This window comes from Rattus rattus, chromosome 3, assembly GCF_011064425.1.
Source record: "Rattus rattus isolate New Zealand chromosome 3, Rrattus_CSIRO_v1, whole genome shotgun sequence".
Lineage (NCBI taxonomy): Eukaryota > Metazoa > Chordata > Mammalia > Rodentia > Muridae > Rattus > Rattus rattus.
Genome location: NC_046156.1, coordinates 103,976,984 through 104,004,066, shown reverse-complemented (window position 1 = coordinate 104,004,066; position 27,083 = coordinate 103,976,984). Strand labels below are relative to the sequence as shown.

Sequence of the window (27,083 nt, the reverse complement as noted above, 5' to 3'; positions counted from 1 at the left end):
CCAGATAGTTTTATCCAGAGATATTTAACAGAACGGCAAAGGGGATGCACGCACTGTCAAAAATCATCCCCAGGTAAAAACAGCCACAAAGTTAAAGAAAAGGAGAATGAACGGCTAACCCTGCGTATAATGCGGCTTATAGAGATGAGGCCTGATGTTTGGAGTCTTGTGGGCAATTCCTCCCATGCGGGTGTTGGACTGCAATGAGCGAAACAGTTTTATCCACTAAGACGTACATTACCAAAGAGGTGTCTCACCAAGGATGCCATACCAAACCATACAGGTTTTCAGGAATAAAACAAACCAACCACACTGAAACGTTACAAACCACAGTGACGTTACAAACACCAAGTTTCCTGACAATGAGCAATGACGTAGTTAACCTAACAAGTTCTCAATGATTTTAGTTCAAATACAGTTTAGGATTGCGTCATAAATATTAGCCCCTGGGAGTGCTTCTTTTGTTCATTTAAGAAAATTAGAGTATAGATGTATCCCAATGGTAGAGTGCTTGCCTGGCTTTTGTAAAGCCCTGAATTTGATCTCCAGCTTCTCTCTCTCTTTCTCTCTCTCTCTCTCTCTCTCTCTCTCTCTCTCTCTCTCTCTCTCTCTCTCTCTCTCTCTCTCTCTCCTCTCTCATCATCGTTTGTTCTGATGCTCTGAGTATAAGCCACTGAAAGATAAGTGACAGCCATGTTGGTCACTAAGGGAAAACAATCCAAGGTCAATGTAAAAGTCATTCTGCTTCCTTTGCTACAATAATGACTCTTTTTTTTTTTTCAGAAAAATAAAAAACAAAATACTTTTCACAGTATAGATGTCCCCAGTAGGTAAAGCTATGTTTACAGGCCTCATATATACAGAAACCATTTTGGTCTTCTATTCAAGGTTCTCAGTCACAATAAGAAATGTTGTAGAGAATGATACCCAGGTGCCAATGCCCTTAGGTTTCTCTTTTTCCTTTCCCTCAGCAGATAGGCACTAGACTCAAGAACTGTGAGCTTGCCCCACTGTATGACTTGCATATTAGCTTGCTACAAATATATGGAGTTACCGGTAAGTTGCTCAGAAATTAATTCAAATACACTAGAGGCTATGAATAGAGATAACCAATTCCTTTAGCCCATCATCAAAGTTGTGTTTTCTTGAAATAAAGAGCCATTTTGTATCTCAGTCCTGGGCAGATGGCCAAGGTTTTGATGCATTAAGTTCATAATTCTTTAGAGTCTTCTGGTACAACTTCTAGTATAATCTGTAATGTTCTGGTTATTCTGTCTGTAAAGAAATAAGGAGAAATTAAAATGCATGAAAATCACAGCAGCATAAAAATAGCAAAATGTGAATTATTTGGGGATGAATACTGAGAGTACACAGCTACCCTCTTTACAGAGCACTTTCGAGAATTATTTACTTCATTACAATCCTATCATCCTCAATTAGTGTATTTGTCACTTCTACAACTTCCCATGATGCTTTCTCAGTAAGAATTTATTAATATTTTGCATTCAAATAAGAACATTTATTTATGAACCAGGAGGCTGAAAATATTTTGAGACAATGGGACCAAGATATCAATAAATGTTTACAAATATTCTTCATGTTCAGCTCAAAATGGGTTTGTTCTATTTTTTACATAGGGGATGACAACCAATTTCTCTGGACAGTCAGGAGAAGAATAGTATTTCCAGTATCTAATGTGTAGTACTGTTGAGCAAATTACTTTAATTATCAAGACCTTGTCTGTCTCATGAATAGAATGAGAAACCTGGACTAATTTGGGTCACTTAAGGTCCTTAAACCAATCACATTAAGCACCCTCCACAATTCTAATTTTGCTTCAAGTCTAGGTCTCAGTCTTCTAACTTAGAAGCTGAAGGTTTAACCCAGCAAGAGGTAACTCTAGAAGACACCAAAATATAATAACCCCTGGGTTGTATTACTTCTAAGGACATGTTCTGACCATACACCTAGGGTGCTGGGCTAGGTGGTGATGGCTTTAGGGAAATTCTTGGTTTTTGTTGTTGTTGTTGTTGTTGTTGCTGTTGTCGTTGTTACCAATTCCCATAGAACACCTTCCAAAGTCCCCTAGTCTTAGAGAAGACTATGTACCTTCCCCCCAAATGTTCCAGACCCAAATCATCTCCCCTGTAGGCAGTCTTCTCTTCTCTGATGACTTGTTATTCTAACAAGCCCTTGCAAGCAATACTTAACTACATTTAAAAAGCTATTTTTATCCTTTGCTCTCTTCTCATTGTGGTGTTGCTAAATGTCCCTCATCTGAACGCTTGGTCCCCAACTGTTGGCGCTGTTTATGGGAGGCTGTGGAAGGTTTAGGTGTAGATCCTCACTGGGGAATGTGGGTTAGGAGGGCAGGCCTGGAGACTTTATAACCGAGCCTTACTTCCTATGTAGTCGCTGCTTGGTTTCTGTTCCCTGGCTAAAGACAGGAAGACCAGCCACCCAGGGAACTCCAGCAGTTCTTCCTTTTATGCCAAGATGGGCATCGTCCAAACTACAAGCCGAACAAACCTTCCTCCCTTAAGTTGCCTTTTGTCTGGTAAGTTGTTGCAGAAGAAAGAAAAGTAACAAATACAGTAATAATCCCTGAAGTAGTTGCCTGGGAACACACCGTGGGTTTTGGACAGGGGGTTGTTGGTGTTATGGGGGGTGTTGTTTTGGTTTTGTTTTTTTTTTTAAACCCTGCATTTAATGAAAAGGGCCTTGTGTACAGTAATGTCAAATAAACTTTACATATTTCTTAGATAAGTTGCAATTTATACAGTCTACTCTACCATGAAAGCAACAATCAAACCCCATATTTGCAGAAAAGGACACAGCAAAATTATCCTGTGAAAATTTAAAAATAAATATAAAAATAAATATAAATAAATATGGAAGCACTCACCTCCTTCCCCCTTTAAGAGAACATTCTGGGCTTAGGGCTTAGAGGGAGTCATACATCAATAGGCCAGGGAAGGTGGTGTTTATAGGTAGACAAGGAGCTAAGAAACCAATGGTAGTCAGCGAGGAGGTAAAAGGAAAAACAAAAGTTGGAAAGAAAAGCAATGGGGTTAAAGAACTAGGGCTGCAACCCCATGTTTCAAAGACATCCTTGCATAGTCTCCTAAGCAATCCTCTACATCCTGTCTTCTCACTCAGCCTTGCCCCTCTACTCTTGACATCAAAGCTCTACCCTACTGTTTTCCCACAATGCGGGTTCCCATGTGTTGCCTTCTTATACCTCTCACTCCCTGGTGTGGGAACTTTGCATCCATTCCAGACAGCAGCAGCAACTGGGATGTCCCTGTGCCCTTCTGTTTCTAGTCTCCTCTCAGCAGAGTAAGGCCCAAAGTGTGCCTAACCAGCCCCGTTGACATCCTCTATAGCTCTCCCTTCGGGGTCCTAGTGGGGCGTAACTTTCATTATGATGGGGTGCTCAGAAAGGCCTTGGGTACCTGGTTTCCCAACGTTTCCTTCTAAGCTGCCCTACAACAGTGGGGCTGGCACAGGTGCTCGATGGGATCAAGGGAGCTTCTAGAAGCCCTGCAGAACGTGTGGGTTTGTCGTGTCACATATCCTACTCATACTCACAATAAGATTAGTGGCCGTACAGTAATAAACCCACATCATTGCCTTTCCAAATAAAGGTAATCTGACGATATACAGTTGGAGTTTTCCAAGATTACAACCTACCGAACTTTACAGCCATGCTGTGATTGAGGTTTCTTAAAGAAAACCGGAACTACACTGACTTTGCGCCGTCTCATTCACCCATCACAACTGGTATCCACAGAGGACCAACAGCCAGGGCTGAGTGATCTTGGGATGCAGGGCAAAGCTATCCTGCCCCAGAAATTATATGAAAAACAGCAGTATGTTCTCTTAAAGGGGGAAGGAGGTGAATGCTTTCATGTTTATTTATATTTAGTTTTATATTTTTTAATTTTTTATTTTTATAATTACATTTATTTAGTGGAACACCTTCTGAGCCCCTGAGAAATACATAGGCAAACTTAATGAATTAAAATGGTAATCTAACCTTCAGGAAAAGACTCTAAATGCATGAACCAGCTTCAGTGGACTGTTCCAAATGAAGCTACCTTGACAGACTTGGAGCCGCACATGCTTTTAGGCTCTCGAGTTGCGAGCTTGCTGTCCGCAAAGATGGATTACAGGCATTCTGTTCATGCTGGCCACAGTAAATTCTTTTTTCTTTCCCCTTTTTACAACCAAAGATGCTATTTAAATAAGGCTGCCTCTGTATCTCTCCCTGAACAAGAGGGGCTGACTGCCAGTCATCCTAATGGCTCTCAGCTGCTATAGGGTTGGGTGGATAGTGAGCGGCTTAGTCCTTGGCTTTAGTGCTCTGTGCATCCAAACATATCGGGGTGAACCTGTACACTTTTCCTCCTCTGAGAAGCTTGATTGTCTGCAAACAAGTGAATAATATAAATACATATAACGTATTTATAATATAGATATTACATATAATTTGTATTATTTGTATTATAATTTGTATTATTTGTATTACAAGATATATACTGCAATTATATATTGTAATATATAATAAAACTATATATATGTAACACAAATATATGTAATATATATAAATATGTGCATAAATATATTTATATAATATAAATATATATTAATATAAACTAAACATCAGTCCCTTCGTTACAGAGGAGAGAGCTTTCTGCATATATGACTACCCCCTTAAGAGAGTGCTTTCTTTTAGCTTTGGAGATGCTATCACATAAAAAGTGGTTCAATACTGGCATCCTGTGGCCAGAGACATTCATCAGATCTTTAAAAATCTCACTTCCTAAGGCTCGGGACACTCTCTGACTGTGCCAACCAGCCTTGCACCAGTATCTCTGCACAAGAATGATGTCTAGTTACAACTTCTGGAAATAGCCCCAGCACGGTGCATTTTAGTAGACTTGTCACATTTTCCCAGGGTTACTCTATTCACACATACTAAAGTTAAAGAAAAAAACAAAACAAAACAAAACATAAAGACTAGAGAATTTCACCAGGCGAAAAAATATGATATTAAACTATTGAACCAACTGCTCTGGGCAAGGCTCTTCTGCCTCCAAGCTCACGTGGAGTTTTCTCTCTAACACAAAGTATGTCTTTGGGGAAGGGTCGGGTACTACTGGAGGACTCTCTGGTTTCATCTGTGTGTTTTGTTTTGGCCGAAGGCTAAGAAAATACTTGCTTCTGCAGCAATAAATATTATGAATTTTCTTTATCTTACTACAAGAACGCTGCCTAAGAGGAAAATCAAACAGAATTACAAAGGACTGCTGTTTTTCCCCCTTTCTTTTCAAAGCGTCTGTAAAGATAAAGAGCGGCAATGATCACAGTTTAAAGCAGAGCATTCTGCCGCATCGCTGGTAAGAGTTAACAGCGTCCCTGAACCAACAACCACCCTGGGTTTCCTCCACCACAGCTCCTTCCACAAACGGCTAATGCAGTGGCCTTGGAGATATTCAAAGCATCATCAGAGGAAGAAACACAGCAAAAACTCCAAAAGTACCCAAGCACAGAAGGGCAACAAAGAAAGATCACATTTGAAAATGTCTCATCTGAACTGACAGGGTGGCCTGGAGCCTGCCTGCGGTAGTGAGAGGGAAGATGGCTAGAACTGCCTGACTGCACAGGGAATATCAGAAAACCATCTAGTTGGGACAACATGATGAACTTGCCCTTTGTTCTCCCCAACCCTACCTTAAAGGCTGCTGGCTCTTCTAGGCCTTAGGCTTTCTGCCATGCTCAAGACCTCTCCCCTGCTTTGGTCTGATATCTTGTCATGGGATGAGGATCTAATGCAGTGAATCTTGATGTCCAGGAAACGTAAGTCCAGATTCTAGATGTCATGCTCCAAGTCCGTTATACCTAATTCTAAATTCTCCTTCTTGCTGAGCCATAGCTTCCTCACCTGGTTGTGGGAAACAGAATCTGGGACATGGGTCCTCAGGAAATCTATCTGAGCTAGTGAAGGTGGGGAAAGAGCTCATGAGCTCTCCCGACACCAGGGCACTTCCAAAGCCACCTTCTGATCAAGTGACCTTCCATGTCTCCTCCTGCACACCCTAACAGGATACCACTTCGAGCTAGTGTTTCCTCTTTCCTGCTTTGAAAGTCCTCAGGGTCCTGCTAACAGGACCCACCCTCAGACATTCCTCAACCCTCATTCCTGTCCCTAAAGGAACCACCATGTCTTTCCTGTGTCTTCAGCCCAATCCCTTCTCTTCCATCCTCAGTGTCCATGGCTGAGTTCTAGTCCCAGCTCTTTTACTTAATACCCACATGGCTTGCAAGAGTGGCGTGAATTTTCTGGTGATGTAACTCAAAGTCTACACAATATAGACAACGGCTTCTACTACTTAAACGGTTGTTGGGAGAAAGTGGTCACACATGTGCGAACATAGAGAAACCACACAAGAAAGATGCTACTCTTGATTAGGTGTTGTTGTTGTTGTTGTTGCTGCTGCTACTGCTGCTGCTGCTGTTACTAAAATCCTCTTCAGGTCATTTTTTTCTAATGAGGTAGTGTTACAGCCATGATGTTTAAGACATTTGCTAGCTTCCACCTCACCCCAACAAACCTTACGTCATTGGTTAACTTAATGTTACGATAGTCACTCGACTGCATTCAACCAAAGAACACAACCATTATGTCACTAAGGGATTCAAAAGAGCAGTGGGCAGCACTGAAAAACTACCTAAAGAAGCTATCCTTCCTCTAAAATTCCAATGACTAAGATCACCAGAATCAAATACCCCACAGGGCTGCACTCATCCTGCCTTTCCTGTCCTTCTCTCCATATTGCCGTTACATTGCCGTAATACAGGTTAACTGACCATTGCACCAATCATAGCTTTAGCGTTTAACAGATGCATATTAGCTGTGTACAGCTTTATGGGTTTTCTACAACACAGTATCTAGTCAGGGCCAAGATGCTCAAAAGACTTACCTGACAATCGTCTGAACCACTTGGGTTTCTTGTCCCATACAATGAAGAGGTAATACGCCGGGACCCCAGTCAAGGTGATAAGGAAGCCAACCCCGGTGCTAAATGGATCCGAGTAAAGGGAGAGGACAACCATGAAGAGACAGGTGAAGGAGAATAATGCTGGGATGAACAGAGGCACCTGAAACACAGCCAAAGGAAAACAGCTTCATGACAGTGCAAGACACTGAGGTGGAGGGCGTCGGTCATGTGACCGGGTCATCACAGAGCCTGTGTTAGGTAGGTGTAGTTTCTTAACTTGTTTTCAAACATGTGAACCAAGTCTTGAGCTAGGAGAGTGTACTTCTTGGCAAACACCCTACTCAAATTTCATTACTATGGAAGTATCAATGCGATTTATATTTTTCATCTTAAAAGATTGCTTCTTCGATCCTCACAATTAGAACCCGCTTTCACACAGAGTCAAGAGCACCAGTGGCTTTGCTACATGCTAAAACCTTTCCGTGAATATTGATTTCCTGTTGAGAGTCACAATGAGACCCAATGGGAATAGAGCAGGCCAACTCCTAGTCAGCAGCTAATAAAGATGCTGTAACCATGTAGCAATGAATACAATTAGAGGCAAATCCTGATAACATGACTGGCAGCGTTATCTGTGCTAAATCTAAAAAGCAAATAAATAGTGAGCTCACACAGACCCATTGACATCTGAGACTGATGGCAGGGCTGCTCTCCAGCCTTCCCAAAGGAAACTGCAGGGAGAGTAAATGGTCCTCTCCTTAGTGCTAAGCGTTTCCTCTGGTATTTCATATTTCTTCAGAGCACTGGTTCTCAACCTTCCCAAGGCTGCAACCCTTTAATACAGTTTCTTATGTGGCCATGCTGCCCAGCCCAATCATTGCTACTTTGTAACTGCAATTTTTATACTATTATGAATCATAATGTAAATATCTGTGTTTTCGATGGTCTTGCGTAACCCAGTGAAAGGGTCATTTGAACCCACAAAGGGGTTGCAGCCCAGTGATGGAGAATTGCCACGATAGAGTACACAGTGGGAAAAACTGCCACAATGTTAACAAGTTACAATAAGGACTAAAACGCCTAATCCGTAAAGCAGCACCCACGGCTGAGTTTTTATCAGTGAAGTATTCTTTCTTTCACAGCCCAGCTGTTTGCAACCATTTAGTATGAAGACAGGCGTATGCCACGCTCTGAACATACCCAAGCCATGCATGAAATCACAGTCTGAAGAGGATCTTTTAACACTTTCTGTTCTCAACAGATAAAATCGGTGACAAGTTCACTCTATCATACTTTAAAATGCACATAGTTTCCCCCAAGTAAAGTGGAACGGAAGGTGCTCCCTGCAAGAGTTAAATATTTTACTTTGCCGGACCCTGTGGCACCCAACCTCCCCATCGAGTTATGACAAAAAGAGGTCTAGGTATTAGAAGAGAGATTTATGTAAACCCATCAAGATGGCCGAGGTTACCTTGAAAGGACGATGCATATCTGGGCGTTTGTATCGAAGATAAATCAGCCCGGCGACTGCCAGGCCCATAAAAAGCCACCTGGCAAAACTGAGGAAATTCAGAAGACTGTAGAGGTCTCCGGAGAAGAGCATTATCATTGTCAGAGGATGCTGGGGGAGGAGGAGGAGGAGAGATACAGTAACCAAAGGGAACTAAGAGGGGACAGGTAATACAAACAATAACATCACCTCACACCACCAGTGTCCTGCCCAGTACTTATTTAGAGTGCTAAGCTGTCACCCTGACCAAAGCCTAGGTTCCACAAACTTCTTTACCATATCCGTTCTTAGGCTGCAATGAAGCCTCCTTTGGAGGACGTGGTCACTAGCCCCGCTTCAGTTGGGATTTTGTAAGAATGTGCTGTTTTGTTACTTTGTCAGTTCCTTCTTCTTTGGAAAGGAGACAGTGTATTTTCTGTTGGTTTGTTTTTGTGTGTAAGGGTGTCCGTGTTCACACAGGTGCACATGCATATAAATGCAGGGATGTTTGTAAATACGCCAGAAGACAATTTCTACCTTGTGAGATAGGGTCTCTCACTGGCCACTCGGGCTAGGCTGACCGGCCAGTGATCTCCAGGGAGCCTCCTGTCTCTGCCTTCCCAGTACTGGGCTTATGAATGTAAGTCACCATACCAGCATTGGTTCTGAGGGACTAAACTCAAGTTCTCATGCTTGCCAGACTCGTAGCGTGTACAGGTGTACCTTACCCAAGACATTGTGTTTTCAAAGAATAAGAAGAAAAAATGTCCAATCACTCAAAATCATGCAGAATCAATTAGTAAGTTGCCAATCATAAATATTAAATGCAGATAACTGGGAAAATCTAAGGAAGCTCTGCAGCGATTTCTGAAGTGCTCCTGGGACCCATACACAAGTGACAACCGTGTGAAGGTAAATCTCTTGGCTCCCTAATGCACAACATTGACCTTTTCCCACTCCAGGTCAACTGTCCCCTTGTGATAACTGCGTGTGACCCTCAAGACCAGGGAAGAATAAACAGAGAATGAGGACGTCAGAGCAGGAATCTGCAGCTGAAAAAGCCAAGGACAGCCTGAAGGATAGCAGAGGCTTCACACGAAAGCCCTCTTTATGGAACAGCACATCCTGTTCCCACAAATGACGTTAGCTTCCAGATTGTGCACAGAGTGCGTATGTTCAAAAGAAATTTCAAGGAAACATTCTGAAACAAATTAAATGCATGGAGAAGAAAAAAATGCTCAATGCATCCTAGGGAGCTCTTGACAGCAGATTCTGGTTAAGAAAAAAATGTTACTAAAATCAGAGGAGGGAAAAAAATGACTGTAGCATTGCCCAAGGGTATTTGAGAGCTCTTACACCTTTCACAGCCTTTTGTATCCCACATTTGACAAATATCGTTCCCAGCCTAGAGAATTCCACTGCTTCAATCTACATTTGGGGTTTTCCTTTTTTTCCTTAAGGTTCGCTCTCACAGGCCTCCTGGAGAAACATTTGGCTGTTTATGTCTTATCTATGCTTTAAATTACGTTGTATGAGAGGGACCAGGAGGGGGCCACAGATAATTTTTGCACAGTCTGCTCTCAGCTGAACTCTGAGTCCAGAATTTAGATTGTATCCTTGCGGTTTTTCCTTTTCTTTCCTTTGAGGCTCTCCGCCAAGGAGAGAAACCATAGCCTTCATTTCCCTTCATACCTTACAAATTTCTGCAAAGGTGAAACAGAAGTGAGGTGGGTCATATCCCGGGGCATCCGGTACACATCAAAAGCACGGAGTCAAAGCAAGCCAAGGCAAAAGTCTCTGGTCTACCAAACACGATACACTGGGCACCAACCCAGTGGTGAAGCAGGATATCTGCTCCATCCCCTCCTTCCTAACCATTTTGTGAGGTTATATCTACATGTCCTTGTTAATATGCATTACCAAAACAATAACAGCTGGCAGAGGAGTGTGCTTGTGGACATGAATCATGGAGAGGATTTCCGGAAGGTGCCCTTCTCGAGATGCAACATAGAATAACCTGCAGGGAGAAGAACAGTGAAGTTGACTGCAGAATCAATCATTCAAATGGGAACAGTTCTTAAATCCCCAAAGCAACATGGATGTATCTTCCTCATGCTAGGCATCTTGGCATTTCTTGTCTGGTCATTTGGGTTGTACTTTGAAGACACGGGGAAGATCTCATCCTAAGTCTCATTTCAGGACCTACAGAGTCTGGGAAATACCTTATATTGCTCTGAGGAAAAACAATAGAAATATTGCACTGAGTAGAGTTCTTCCTATACAGGAGTAGCTGGTGGCAAATTCAGTGCTAGACTGCTAGTGTCAGTCCAAACTAGCACACATGCATTGCACATGTACACATATGTACGTGCATGCAATGTTAACCTCTCTCTAAATTGTAACATAAATAGGCAAAAAAAGATTTTGGTACCAACGAACTAAGAAAAAGGGTTATAGATGGCAGGGTGGTGATTTCTGCTTTCGACTTTACTGTTTTCCATGGCACCTTCACAAAAACAAAAGACTTTATCGCTAGAAATAAAGGCCATTATAAAACCCTGAAGACAGACTCGTCAAAAAAAAAAAAAAATGCAGCATGCCCTGCTCAGAGTGGGCTATGTGTAGACACGCAGCGCCCTCTACTGGACAGAATGAAACATGCTTCACCGGAATCTACTAGGAACTCGCATATCCCTTTAAAAACAACAGGTTCGGAGGAACTATGGCTTTTCTCTTTAAAAGTTATCCTTATCACATCCAATCTCTAAAACAGAAATGTGTTTCTGAAAATACATGAACTCGCTCACCTGGAGACAGCGAACACACCACCGTTCATGGAGCCGAAGCAGGAGAGGGCAACAAAGATCGGAACTGCTAATGAGAATTTTCCCAGCAGCCGCTCAGAGAAGGTCTGAGGAAGGAAAGAACGGAGCAAATTAATGCTTTCCCTGAAAGTGGAATAAAATGAAACAATTTAGGCCAAACTTGCTCTTTGACTTTCCATTAGCCTGGTGCTACGTGAATGTTTTATAATCCTTCTTTTTCGTTAGGGTCAAACTGACTCCCAAGACAATCATCAGAAGCGGGCACCATGGCATTGCTGTCTCAGACCTGTGGGCAAAGGTCTAAACAGTCGCCTTCTCTGTCCCTCCAAAGCAACGATCCGTTTACAGACTCTTTATCAACTATCGCCTCTGGTAAGAGGAAGGGGCTCAGATAGGAAATTCTACTTTAACGACAGAAATTGCTCTGCACAATCCCAAAACGCCACCTTTGTATGAGGAGCACTAGACGTACACTCGTGAGTGTGACAGGTACTGGCCAACCTTGGTGCTGGAGGATAAATCAGAACAATAGACAAGTTGACCATTTCATCATATGAGTGAGCCAGTCTGAAGGTTCTTTACCCGAGTCAGACCAGACCAGCTGAACCAGTTTATGGAGTCAGCCCTCCCCGACCCTAGGAGGCTGTCATTTCCTACCAGGGTTTCCTGTAAAACGCTAGAACACAACTCCAATCCTGACAAGTGACACAAAGCATAAACAAATGGTAGACAAAGTTCTAAGATTTTCTCCTAGGCAGTCCTGCACATTTGTATAAAGGATGCCTTTTTTTTTTTCTTTTGGTTATTACAGGATTTTTTCTTCCCATTGTCCTTGATGCAGCTGGTGCTATGCAATTAACAGACCCTATTATGCTCTCCACAAATTAGTGCTGCCCTTTGCCTAGAAACGTGAGGCAACCGACCAGACACCCGGAAGCTTTGTACATTTCAAGGCAGTGGACAAAGCCCTTTTCATACTGTGACCTCAGATACTGGTTCGCACCACAGGAGGTAACCATTCTCTGTGGGTGTTGCTGATAGGAAGTGATACTGTGTTAAAAGGAATTGCGTTTGGTGGATGGGAGTGTCCCTGGGTGTTTTTAAGTTTTCACCTTCCTGGCTTCCAGTTAATGAGTGCATTCTTTCTTCCCAGTTAAAATGTCTGAGCAAATACGAGTGAAAAGAAAAAGCAGTCTCATAACATGATCTTTGGACGCGAATATAGTTCCGGTGTGAAATAATTTTGTGGAAAAGCTTTGGAATTAGGGGGTTACAATGCACAGTCATCTCCAAGTGTTGCTGGAACATCTCTTTGTAACATCTCTTTAACATTGAATTGCCTACCTGTTCCCAAATTTATAAAAACCACCACAACACCACTATTCCAAGGTCATGCTACAAATGGATGAATAGACATGGTCCTCCTGAAATTTCTAGAATAATAATTTGAGGAGAGGATTCAAGTCAACATTTGAAAAGTTGATAACCAGAAATGAGAAGAGTGGATTATACTTTGCATATCAAAACTTGCCTTGATTTGCATTCAGAAACTCTGCCTGTCCTTAGAAACATGTTGGGAAAATACTCCCTTCTTGTAGGAAAGCCTTTTTAGGCAGCTTTATATAAAAATGCTTTTTAGGAGAATTTAAAAAAAAAAATAACAAAGAGATCTCAGGGTAGAGTTAGCAGATTCTAAGTAGGGTACACTTTAAATCTTCAAAATATTATCATTCAGGTCAAAAAAAGATGACTAACTTCAAAACACTTTCTCCTGGAGGGAGCCATGATAAAGCAGAGTCCATCGTCGACTCATTAGCCTAAATTCTAACTGTGGGAACTGTAATGTCGACTTACCACCGCCACAGCGCTGGACTGCAACAGCTCCTCGGCGCTAATGGTTGTAAAATAGGCCACATTTGTCAGGACATAGCCAACTGTGATGATGGCCATAGAGATGCAGATTGCAAGGGGGATGGTTCTGAAATACACAAAGACATCGGGTCTGGGTCATCTCTCACATTTTCTGCTACCAAAGAATACAGAAGACTAGTTCCAGGGACTGATGTTGGCATATGGAAGAAAGAACATTTTATCAGAACAAAGTACCTTTGCAATATAATGAGATCCATGGGGGTAAGCATTCTGTATAACTTGTCTATTGCTCTATCCCCAAATATATAGGTCTACCCCATTCTTTACCCCATGAATGTTACTGCACTGCCGCGCTTTCCTCGCAATCACCAGGGAAGGCTTGTTAAAGCACCGGCCACTGAGCCCATCCCTGGGTTTCTGATTTAATGAGATCAGCACTACTCCTGTGCCCCCATGTGATCCTGATGCTGTTGACCCGAGGACCACATGCCTTTCCGCCATGAATCCACCACGCCGGCTGGACAGCTTTTTAAAGGGAGCCCTCTAAAGCATCTTTCGCACTCAGGATTTTCCCGTGGGGCGGCTTGTAGTGCAAACAAATGAGTGCAGAGTTTTGGAGGCAGGAGGATGGTGGGCTGTATCTGCCTTCGTAAAACGGCGACGGCAATAAGAATTGTGTACGTAAGAGAAGCGTTCACAGTAATGGCTGTGCACGGCCCTGCTGTGAGTTCAAAGGACTCTCAAGATCGAGAGCATCTAATAAAGCAGCCGTGCAGATAATCCCATGAAATTAGAGGTGACATGCTGTGAAGTATGGACGACTGGACAGTGCTGACACTGTGCGGCCTCAAGAAGTACCCAGCACAAATGCAATCTTATGTCTTCATTTAATGCACTGGGAAAGCCAGGAAGCTAGTGACCCTCATAATTTGATTCCATGTTACCGATACACATTACTTGCTTAACATAATCGCCTCTGCAGACCCTTTCCAGTTCAGGCAACTTAAACCTTCATCTCCCTGCACAAAGCTGGCCATTTTTTTTTTCCTGTAAAGCCATCCTGCTTCTCAGCTCTCATAGAGGCTTCACCCTGCAGGGTGCCACTAATGAAGACCTCAATATAATTTCTTCCGAGATGAAAATTCCATACAGAATCGGGAGGGGAGAGGCATGGCCAACCTCACTTGCCAAGCTAGATGTGTTTAACACACTAAGTCCTAGCTCATTATACCGACCGGCCATATCTCCTGCTGAGAACAGGCTAAACCAGCTAGTCAGCAACTGCCATTCATTACGGCTGCTTGCAGCCTGACACTTGCCCTGATCCCCAAAGCCTTCAGCCCTGACCTCTAAATCCTGGCATTGGAACATGAAAGTACCAGATGTTCTCCATCCCCGGTGTGAAGAGGGTCCTGTGGAATTCCTCCCGCGAGCACCATAACAGATTCTGCTAGCCATAATTGATATGTGCTAAATTCAAATCAAAAAGGAAAAAGTCACCGAGCCAATGAAATACAAGGCAGTGAAGCAATGAAAGATGGATTCTATGGCTCTGGAACGGAGGGCCATGCAGAGGGGTAAGAAGGGGGAGTGAGGATTCCCCTGCCTAGCCGTTCACTGAATTATCTTGAACGTGGGATCTTTCAGCTTGCAAAGTGGCCCCACCTGGAGAGTACATGCTCTCTGTAAAGGCAGACGGAGGTACAGAGAAGGGGCGAAACAGACCCTCCAGTCTTTCCAAGCACATGGTTGATTAAGGTATGTCCAGGTTCTAGATTAATAACAACTGAATTGACCTTGCTCAGTGTAGCGAGATGACTAACTCATGCACGAAAAGGAAGTGAGGTCACACTACGTAATTCTGAAAAATAACAGAGAAATGCATGTGAAACTTGGGAATGTGGTCCTCCAGCATGGAACTGAGCCTCCTTCCCGGGCACCTTGAAGCCAGGCCCCTCTGTTTTTCTTGGTAAGAGTGTGTCTCAGTGGGGCTCTCAGTACCCTAGCAGAGAGCGGGCTTAACTTTCTCACTTAACCACTACCAAACAAAGCAGCTGCAGGTTCAGCCATTGGACTGCTCCCACCCACTCTACCCCACCCCTACTCCCACCCACCCCAATATTCTATTAAGCATTTTACATATCTACCCCCACCTTATCCTTGGAAATAGCTGAAAACCTAAGAACTATTTTATTTATGAAGAAATGGAGTCCTTGAGGTTTGAGTAACTGTCCAAGGAAATACCCAGCTGGTACGTAGAAGCCGGAATTCAGCTGTGTGCATGACCCAACTTAAAATCAGAGCATTTTAACCCTGAAGTATGTATGGCTTCCTCAGCTCTCCTAATGCTCATACACATTAAACTGTAGAATATTAAGCTGAAAAGGCCTTATCAAGAGTACATTTCTCACAGGTTTGCTATAAAGGGAGGGGAAACATTTAGAGATTGTCTATCATGTTTCTATAGAGCACGATTGGTAATGCCAGGAGAATGTTCTCAGGTACTTCCTCTTTTTATGAAACAGGTCAGCTGTCGTTAGTTTGTTAGTTAGCTAGCTAGTTAGTTAGCTAGTTAAAAGGAAAATGTTCACTTACTGGTTTTCTCCAGATGTGTTTGTATATAAAAGGGAGAAGCATCAACATACAACAGCAAATAATTTGTAATGAGTTATTAAGAAAAATGCTTTGGAGCCAAACGTGCTAGGTAGCTCTTTGGGGCCGGGGGGGGGGGGGAGGAGGAAACCAAAGGCACCTGAACTAAGAGTACAAAGGGTCAAAGGTTATATTGTGGAGCACAATATAGCATGATTCTCTCTAAATAGATCAAACGAAGTCACGGGATCTGGAGACATCGTGGAAACAGAGCCACTAGCATTACCAACTGCCCTCGGGTTCCTTTCCACTTTGTGGGAAGAGGTGGGGGTGGCGCAGATTTTGTGGTTGCCTGGGCATAAATAGCGTCCTTCACAAAGGCGAGCAACTGACCTGATCAGTGCTGGGCACCACGTGGTTAAGTCCTGGTTACAAGTATCAAAGCACAAGAACCACTGGGTGAGCCGATAAAAGCTATTAGGCCACGTCAGAGCGATCTTCCTGGAGGCTTTAGATGCAGAGGGCAGATAAGCATGGTTAGAAACCCAAGAGGAAGGCCAGCGGCACAGGAAAGAAAATTGATTAGAGGAAGGAGAGGAGAGGCCGTGGGTATATCAAAGCTTCTAAATGACTGCGAATTGGCCATCCGTCCTAAACACGCATCAGAAGCTTTAGCTCCGTGGTAAGTATGAACAGCGCACACCCGCAAGCCCTCCGCTTTCTCGGGATGTTTGACCGTGCTTGTTATGATGAACAAAACACGAGCTGACTGAGAAGAACTCCTTCGTCCTCAAGAGCCTTCCACCATCACGTATGCTTTTTCCGATTAATACGCAATAAGTACATGTATCTGATATTTATAATAGTTGAAAGTTATCTTTATAAACATCTTTCCACTGCTCAATTTAAATTGGCATCTCTAGCCAGGCTGGCACACTCAGAAGAGTGTTTCGTTCTTTGAGGCTACCAACCTGGAGCTCTGAAAGGCCTCTCAGGAGATCCTTTCCATTTCTGTGGTTATGGGCGATGGCTCACTTTTCAAAAGTGATGGGTAGAGATCCATCTTTTAGAAATCTGTGTAGCCTCTACCCTGCCCCTCGCCCCCACAAAGACGACTGATATCGAAATGAAGGCATGGCATTTCAGATCTATGTGGAATGATACATAAAAATAAATAAAATTCACAACTGTATGTTTAAGTAGGAGTTAACTTCTATATTCTTCTGGACAGAGAAGCCAAGGCCCACAGAGGTCAGTGACACAGACCAAGGTCACAGAAGCAGTGAGTGGAGAGCTGCAAGCCAAACCCCGCCCTCTCAGTACTTCAAACTCCCAGAAAGTCTATCGCAATGGTATCTGGTATCTGGACTGTTTAGGGATGACTTTTGTTTCAACTTTGAGAACTGCAGGGTCCTGGTATACCCATGGATACACATTTTATGTAAGTGATACGTTATCAGACCAACGGTCACACTACACATCATCATGTTTGTGTCCGTAACTATGAACCAACAGCCACTGCCCATGAAGAAGCTCTTAGGTGTGTTGTGGTTAAGCACCAGAGAGACCGTTTCCAGGAGTTCAATTTAACCAGAAGCTACTGCTGTAAAATTAGAATGAGCAAACCCCACTTGACACTCCAGCCATCCAAGGAAAACATCAAAGTAAAGGGAGTTTTGCTACTCAGATAACCAGAGTAGTGTCCTGGTCATCTAAACTGAGGATGGTCCAAGGCTGTTTCATAACATGGACAAAATCTTCCAAGACTGTTATGAAACAAGTGAGGACCTAGAACTCAATGACCTCGAAGGATGTGCTCTTCTATTTGAGATGTGTAACTGGACATGGTGACAAACAATTCAGTTATTTAAAAACAAACAAACAAAGCAAAACAAACAAACAAAAATCCCACCCACCTACTCCCCTACGCTCTGGAACCTTCTAAGTGGTTCATGTTTCAACTTTCAATTTAGAATACATTAATATTTCAATGCATAAATTTGGCATTAATGAAAAGAAAGAAAAAAAACATCATGAATGATCAAAAAGAGCAAAAGAATGGCAAACATTGGAAACTAGTGTTTCCCAAGGATATTTTAGTCTGCTGAGAAAACAGGGGAGGGGGAGACTTTGCTCTTATGTAATTGAAATTCAGCCATGGTCCGTTTCAATATAAAGTATTTATAATCATATTAAATACCTTCCAATTCTAACTATTTATTTTAGAGACATACTTGTTTCAGATTTTCTCTACAGTGACCCTGCAGGGACTTTGAAAGATTTATATAAGTTTTTTTTCCCCACAGATTTGACCGAGAAATAATTCAAATATCATCACCCCTGTCATTTAGATTCCCCAACTTACTTTTTGTAGAGTTAACATTTATTTTATATTCACTGCTATGAGTTTTTTTAATTCTTCAGACTTGGGTCATGCATGGCCAATGCAATGTTAATAAGCTTAAAAAGCTTACCACGTGATTCATATTCATGATTTTATGTGCACATGTTACTCACACATTCTGAGTCTTAGTCATAGCAATATCTTAAGCAACCTCTGGATGTTAGACTGCCTAATGTGGCTATGTACTCCCTCACACTCTCACCAGTGGGGCAATTATAACTGTCATCGCCAATTTTCCAATGTTTGAGTTCATATGCATCTCCTATTTTTTTCCAGTGATTTTTTTTGCTTCATTAACATTTAGTATACTGTGGCTGCATCTCTAGTTACCCATTAAGCATGGGGATGGGTTATTAAAAGGTACAAAAGAAACACATTTGAGTAGATGTAGCAAGCAACTGAGAAAGTGCTATTTGACAGTGGAAGAAAAACAATAACAAAAACTTATCAAGAAGAAAAAAATACCAGATGAACCTGTTCATGTTCTTAAAGGATTCATGTTCATGCCTAATGACCATTCTGGAGCCCAGCTGAACATATCAACACAAGAAGCACATTGTGACAAAAGAGCAGACAATGAACCCACTGAGTTCAAGCCTATCTGTCCCCCACTTCTTGTGGAGCATAGCAGGACTATGGGTGGCTGTGCTGAGACACTCCCAAGCCAGTCATTGTCTCACCTAAGCCTCACTTTTCGTTCTCTGAACCCATGCACAAAGAAGTCCATAAACAGAAGGAGAAGACAAAGGAACCTGGAAAGGAGACCTGAGAATTAACAGACAAGGATTAAGACTGGAAGGCTACAAGAGGCTCAGGAGAAGTACACATACTGGAATTCGTAAGTAACGGGGGCACAGAAGGAGGCCAAAGGAAAAGAGCTAAAAAGGATCAAGTTTTCCCCCAAACCTCACAGAACAAATGAAGGAGAACGCAAACGTATGACTCAGGAATACAGGGTACTAAGCCATCACAAACATAAATATAAGCGTTTTATCCTGTAAATACTTTATTTCTTGTCCTACTCCCAGAATAAATTCATGACTAAATAAAATTATACAGCAAAATGTAGCGTGAGCATAAATTTTCATTTGCTTCCACTTTATACAACCTCAAAAACTTTGCATTATGTGCATCTCATTTTTCCTCATTTTCTGAAGATTTAGTGTGTGTCCTCTGGATACATTATAGTTATCTATATTTATCCTGAACAAACACAAGCATATTTTGGGCAAGCTCTAGTTTATAAAGACAAAACTGGCTTTAAATTAAATGCTTGCAATTAAATCATAGGATGAAATATCTTAATAATAATAAATTAAGTTCCACAGTAGTGGCTAGTTCTTATTTTTGCTATGATGTACATATAATATTTCTCTTAAAATTCCATTAGTCTCCTCATGATTTCAGCCAAAGTGCGTTGAGGTTTCAGTGAACCACTTTTTACAATGGTGTTACTGGAAGTCAAATTTATGGACAAGGCATGGAACTGCACACTAGCTTGTGTTCCTCTTTCAAAACTGCATTATTACTGGGAAGTAGGTAGTCAGAAGAGAGCCCCCAGGCTTCCTCATGTGTAGGAAGGAATGTGACCTAGCTGAGAACTACTCTAAGAGTTCTATGTTACCTGATGCTCTGCCACTGTAATGGACCCCCCAGAGAATCCGTATTTGAAGAGATGAGCATCTTCTGTCTCACTGTTTCAGCGACTTCTTGGTATAATCACCTGACCCCGTTGCTTGGGACTGTGGCAAGGCAGCTCTTCATGGATGGAGTGTGTAATGGGATAAATCCTTTCCTCTCATGTCATGGCCAAAAAGCAAAATGGAGGTAAAAGAAGGAAACAAGGTTCCATAATCTCCCATGAAGGTAAACTTTCATTGACTTAAAGACCTTCAGGGTGCCTGTGTGTAGAGGTTTCCTCCCAGATAAAGAACTCCAGTGAGACTAGGAGTGCTCTAAGAGGAGATGAAAATTCTATCCTAAAGGAAAGCTCATTACAGCTCGTAAATAAAACAACGCAAAAACTTTAGGAAGTCCTTCCCCTTCCATTTGGTAAGGACTGCTGAAAGACAATCTCAGGCACATCCAGCTGCCTATAAGAGAGAGAGAGAGAGAGAGAGAGAGAGAGAGAGAGAGAGAGAGAGAGAGAGAGCGCAGCTGAGCAGCCTGGAAGACACCGACCAGCCTGTTGAGCCACCGGCAGATTGTACAATGTGTTCCAGGCTCCCAGCCTCTGAAAACCCTGTGATAGGTTTTGGTGCCACAGTAGTCTTTGAGTCATTTCTGCTCCTATTAGTTACTCCCTACCCATATTCTTATAAGTCACCTCAATACATTCATTGGTTCATCAAGTTGGACTCTGGGGGTATCCTTACTTCAGCTTAATGTCTGTTCCCTCCATTGTTCACTTCTCACCAGGAATAGTGTCAAACAATAAGGCTGTACCTCTTAATCATTATATATCACCTCCTAATATGACCACACTTGGACCAAGTCTTAATTCCCTGCCCCTTGGTGGGGCATAGGGGGAACATTTATCCAGTAGAATGCAGCAAGGCAATATATTGAGGAAATCCTACCATGGGAAGAAATCTGAATTGCAGAATTAACATAGACAAAAACCTACCAGGGAGCCAGACATACCCAAAATGGAATGTTGTAAGATTTTAAAAAGTAACCTTTTGGTGGTTTAAAGGCAACCTGTAAGCTGACTGTTAGCTCAACAAGCATTAAACTTAAATAATCAAAGCATAAAGGACTTCCTTTGTATGGATTTATTTCTCTATATTTATAGATTTTAATTAGGTTAGATAAGACTAAAAAATGTGACCTCATTAAGTAATGTTGTACAATACATCATTTAGTTTAACAACAGATGAGCAAATGACATAAAAATCTCAGTGGTCTAAATGACAATGTCAAATAAAAATGGATATTTGTCTGATCAAGTTAAGACAGAGAAAATAAATCATTATCCAAAGTTCCCAGGAATAGCAAAGGCACATCTTATTGTTGGTGATTTCAAAGCATTACACACTATCTTGAACTCCCGAGAAATGCCAACAATCTAACAAAGAGAAAAACACAATTACCCACTTTTATTCTCAACGATGCAAAATTAAATAAACTCCAGTGCTAAAAGCAAGGTGGTGTATGCTGATTCTACTCACTGCTGGGTGGTATATGCAAATTGGTGGCAAAATTCTGTCAGGCTGAAATGTACAGTTAGTAGAAACTGACAATGTGTCACACAAATAAACTAGGCCAATCACATATCTGACAAACAATGAGAAATGGGGCAGATAAACATGTAGCCTTTCGATTTTGACAAACAAGCTATTGCTTCTGTCTCCAAACTTGGTTCCAATATCTCTGACCAATAACATGAGATCAAATTAATAACCTTTTAAATTTTCATATCTGATATGCAAATAGACAACTGGTTTTCAAATTGTATCACTAGGAATCAGAATAGAAGGCTGACAGTGGACAGTGGTGGAACACAGAGTCACTTCAAGCAGTTACATCTTCTTTCCTTGTTTTAATGCAGAATCATCTTGTTAAAAAAATGATGTGATCCAGAATTTTTAAGAAATTTTAAAATTGTGGCCCAAGAAAATTTCTTTATGCCTCAGTTAACATTTTGCATTTAACTGTCGCTTTCTAACATACAGCTTAAAAATATTAATTTGTTTTTTAAAGTGACTGTATATGAATAATTACATAATCTGTATATTTCTGACCCTATAAAGTTGAAGATAATTTTAATAGTATAGTAACTGAGGAAAAATAATCATAGTAGATAAAGCTAATCTTAACACAAAAAGAATAAAGTGGACAAAGGAACCAATAGCCATGGCCTAGCTTTAGACTAGGTGGCAAATCCCCTGTGGCAGTGCACATGACATAGCAGTTCAGGGAAAGGAGGTAAAGAGAAAAAATAGAGTTGATGGGCTAAGCACCCTGCCAGTCTGGAAAGATAATATGTCATTGTCAAGCAAGTAAGGATGGAGACTCCTAGCTAGACCAGTTGACGGCTGCCTGAAAAGGTCACAGAGGCCCACAGAATGACAGAGCCTGGTCACACCCTCCCTCTCCTCTTCTCAAGCTGTCATGCTATCCAGATTCATATTCCCAGAGAAGTAGAAAGCTACTGTCTTTTATCATTCAGGAGAAAAGAAAAACATTTTGGAAACCATGAAGTCATCTTACATATACTAATGTCTTTTCCTAGACCACAGTTTTACAGGCAAACCCCCTCTCTGAAGGAACACTATACCAAGGCAAAGACACTGTCTGACGACTCAGCGACACATGACTCAAGGGAAACAGAAGGGATCACACAACCATTGATCCTTCATGTCCCTTTCTTCGTAATTTCCCCCAGCTCCTTCCCCACATCTCTGGAACTAGAAATTTCTATACATCCAAGGCCAAGTATAACTTTATGCTTCTGTATGTGTGTGTTTGTGAGTGTTTGTACACATGTATATGGATGACTACATGTGTGTTCATTTGTATGCAGGGATCAGATGGCAATATTAGATAGGCATCATCCACCTTTTGTTTGATATGGGGTCGTTCTTAGCCTGGGACTTCTCCGAGTATGCAGCCAACTGTCAGAGGTCTGTCTGTCTCTCCCTATCTAAAAGAACATACCACTATCCTATTTGTTTGGCTAATTGGTTTGTTGGTTGAATTTTTTTATTTGTTTGTGTGGTTGGTTGGTTGGTTGATTGTTTGGTCAATTTGACAAATACACACTAGAGTTATCTGCAAAGGTGAATGCCAATCAAGAAAACATCCTTGTTAGATTGCCTGTAGACAAACTTGTGAGAGCATTTTATCAATTGCTGAATGATATGGGAGGACCTAGACAGTTATGGGTAATTCCACCCCTAAGCATGTGGTCCAGTGATATATAAGAAGCTGCATGGTATTGGCATAAAAACAAAAATGTTGATCAATGAGGTGAAATCGAAGACCAAGAAATAAACCCACACACCTATAGACATTTGATTTTTTTTTAACGAAGAAGCCAAAACCAATAATGAAAAAAGAAAGCATCTTTAACAGATGCTGTTCATCTAACTGTATGTTTGCATGCAAATAGATCCTTATTCATCACCCTGCACAAAGTCCCAGGGGATCAAAGACTTCAACATAAAACTAGATACAGTAAATCTCATAGAAGAGAGAATGGGGAATAACTTTGAATGCATTGGTACAGGAGACAACTTTAAGATCAAAAATTAATAAATGGGACTGCATGAACCTGAAAAACTTTTATAGGACAAAGGATACTATCAATAGGATAAAAACGATAGGGTTAATATCCAAGATACATAAAGAACTGAAGAAATGAGACACCAACAAACCAAACAACCCAATTTAAAATGGGGTATTGAGTTAAACAGAATTCTCAACAAAGAAATCTCTAATGGCCAACAAGCACTTTAAAAAAATTAGTCATCAGGGAAATGCAAATCAAAGTGGCTCTAAGATTTCATCTTCCATCCATCAGAGTGACTCACAGCTCATGCTGGCAATGATGTGGAGCGAGGGGAACACCCTTCCACTGCTAGAGGGTTGTACAAACTTGTACAACCACTTTGGAAACCAATTGGTGGTTTCTCAGAAAACTGGGAATGGTTCCATCTCAAGTCCCAGCTCTACCACTCCTGAGCATATGCCCAAATGATGCTCCAGCTATGTTCATAGTAGCTTTATACGTTCATAGCAACTTTCTTTGAAATAGAAGAAACTGGAAATAATCAACTGAAGAATGGATAAAGAAAATTGGTATGTTTACATAATATAATACTACTCAGCTATTAAAAAAACAAGGGCATCAAGAAATTTGCAGGCAAATGCATGAGAACTAGAAATGATCATCCTGGGTGAGGTAACCCAGACCCAGAAAGATAAATATGGTATGTACTCGCTTATAAGTAGATATTAGCTACCATATATCTCACAAAAGAGAAAGTGGGGAATAACTTTGAATGTATTGGTACATTGCAAAGCTAACCATGGTACAATCTATAGATCCAATGGAGCTAAGTAACAAGGAGGGCCCACGGGAGGGTGCATAACTTTCATTAAGAAGGAGAAATAAAATAGACATTAAAGGTGGATGGAGGGAGAGAACTAGATGGGAGAGGCAGTGAAGATGGGAACAGAGGTAGGGATCAGATGTGAGGAGAACAGAGGGGAGAGAGGACTGGAGAAAGAAAGGAAATTAGTGGAGGGGAATCATCTCTGGGACAAGCTGAGAACCTTGGACAAGGGAGGCCCCCAGGAATGGGATGACTCTAGCTGATACTCCTAGCAGCAGGGGATATGGAGCCTGAAGTAGCCACCTCCTGTAGCCAGGTAGAACTTCCTGTAGAGGGAGGAGGGCCAACCCACCCACGAAACTTTCAACCTAAAATTTGTCCTGCCTACAAGCCGTGCAGGGGAGAAGATGGAGCGGAGATTGAGGCCTGACTTCAGACCTTTTCCATCAGAGAAAGCCAACCTATTGATGGTACTAATATGATATTATTAACAATATAACAATATTAGTAATACTCTGCTGCGCTTACAGGCAGCAGCCTATCATAACTGTCTCCTGAAAGGGTTTAATCCAGCAGTGGATAGACACAGATGCAGAGACCCACAGTCAATGTTAGGCAGAGCTCAAGCAGTCTTATGCAAGAGAGCAAGCCAGAGGGGATAAGGGCACCACAAGAAGACCCACAGAGTCAACAAACCTAGGCCCATGGGAGCTCACAGAGACTCAACCTCCAACCAGAGAGCACACTTAGGCTGCAGCTCTGCTCCCTACACACGTGGAACAGATGTGCAGCTTGGTCTTCATGTGGATCTATCTCTAACTCTGTTGCCTGCCATTAGATCCCTTCCCCTGCTGAGCTGCCTTGTCTAGCCTTAGTGAGAGAGCTTGCACTTAGTTCTACTGTGACTTGATGTGTCAGTGTGTGTTGGTGTGAAGGCCTCCCATTCTCTGAGAAGAAAAGGAGTGGGGAATGGGGGGAGGGGGATATGAGGTAGGAGAGAGGTGCTAATGATTGGGATGTAAATACATATATACACACATACATGTGTACACACACACACACACACACACACACACACACACACACATAAAGAAAAAGAAGAAGGAAAGCGAGCTGAGCAAGCTATGAGGATCAAGCCAATAGGTAGCATTCCTCTATGGCCTTTGTTTCCACTCTTGAGTTGAACCTCCTTGGTTCATGCAGTAGCCACATACAAACATTTCTGCACAAAACACAGACTGACTAGAAACCTGCACTGGACCAGAAAGGCACAGGGATAAACCAGACCGCTGTGAGGCTCCCTGTCAAAACGTTTCATGACTAGAATAATACTGCAACTGCGCTGGTTTGTGTTTAAGTTTTTCTAATGTATAATTTACATTTGTCAAGTACCCTGAAACCATCACAGGGCAACAGGCTGGTGATGAAATAAGTCAATATCACTATAACCACCTGCAAGAAAAGTAGCAGACCTGTAAGAAGGTCAGAACAATATGATTTCTGTATTTCTTCAATGGATATTTTCCTTTGAAAGAGAAGGAACCATGGAGAAGAGGATGTGTTCATCCCTTTAAATGCAGAATGGAATCTAGATAATTGCTTAGGAAATACACTCATTGTTTCTCCAACGTGTGATAAAAGGTTAATTTTCCTGATTGTAAACCCAGAAAGGTTGGATCTATTTATACATAAAAACTTAATTAAGAAGTAATCTTCAATGGGCAGTGTTGACAGTTGCAAATATCATAAGCAATATTTCTTCATGTTAGCACTGGTATTTCTGCTAATATTTTGTCATGTTGTTTTGTTAAAAGTTTTCTGAAAAATAATATCATATACTGTGTTAATGTATTTCAGAGGTAAATGAAGAAAAAAAACAGACTAAGGCCATTCATGGCCCAATTCATTTATTAATTTTCTTCTAATCTGAGAAGACAAAAGAAGCAAACTAAATAATTAAGCATGGCATATGGTGAAAGAAATATATGGTGAAGGAAGTCTGCCACATAAATTGTACAGTGGGGGCATTATTACAAGAGGTAACACCTTCAAGATAACTTGAAAAGCCATGAGCTTTACATTTCAAAGCACTATTCATATTATTTCCATAGATAGAAAAAGCTGAACAGAAGATCCCTCCATGCAAACATAAGTTGTACTCAATATGGATTTGTTTAGAGTAATAAGGTAATAATTGAAGCAGCATTCCTCTCCAAAGGAAAAAGAGATTTTGAATATTTTTTAATAATAAAATGGTATAGTAATTGGCTGTTATACGAATAGAATGATAAATGAAGTGGAATAAATTACCTAAAAATATCTTAGTATTGAACATAAAATTTAATGTGTATTATTGTATCATGACAAGTGCCATAATTTATGAGCTTCATAAACTTAAGGATATTGCTTTAATAATGCTGAGTTGTTGAGAGATTTTGGGAGAAAATCTAGATGATGACAGATAAATAGACAGATAGACAGATAGATAGACAGATAGACAGACAGATAGATAGATAGATGATACCTATGTGTGTGAGAGAGATTTAAATGCTGTATACAAAAATGTTGTGACTGTAAAAGGAATATACATGAATAAAAATGTTTACTGCATTTAAATACAAATGCAAAAGTTCTGTAAGCTGGCAATCTCAAATGAACAGAACGAGAGTGGCATGTAATAAAATATGAGAAAATGACTGCACCACTGGGTTCAGGCCCTAGAACTACGAAGAAGGAAAACTGGGGCAAATAACAAAACGTGGTGACACCCAGTGCAGGTAAGAGGACAGCAGTGTCTCTCCTTTACCAGACATTTTGGCATTACAAACAGTGACCATT

At 41.5% G+C, this 27,083-nt stretch overlaps 1 protein-coding gene across 1 annotated transcript in view; it reads right to left on the bottom strand.

Annotated features, from left to right (window-relative positions):
- Positions 1 to 550: 550 nt before the first annotated feature.
- The window catches only part of Slc7a11 (solute carrier family 7 member 11), a 68,020-nt gene continuing 41,487 nt past the window's right edge, over positions 551 to 27,083 (bottom strand). The window contains exons 7-12 of the mRNA XM_032898442.1: positions 13,173 to 13,296; positions 11,301 to 11,404; positions 10,414 to 10,510; positions 8,476 to 8,625; positions 6,987 to 7,164; positions 551 to 1,275 (exon numbers count right to left, since the gene is read on the bottom strand). Of these exons, the coding sequence (XP_032754333.1) occupies positions 1,211 to 1,275; positions 6,987 to 7,164; positions 8,476 to 8,625; positions 10,414 to 10,510; positions 11,301 to 11,404; positions 13,173 to 13,296 (718 nt within the window). The 3' untranslated portion in view covers positions 551 to 1,210. The remainder of the gene's footprint in view (positions 1,276 to 6,986; positions 7,165 to 8,475; positions 8,626 to 10,413; positions 10,511 to 11,300; positions 11,405 to 13,172; positions 13,297 to 27,083) is intronic.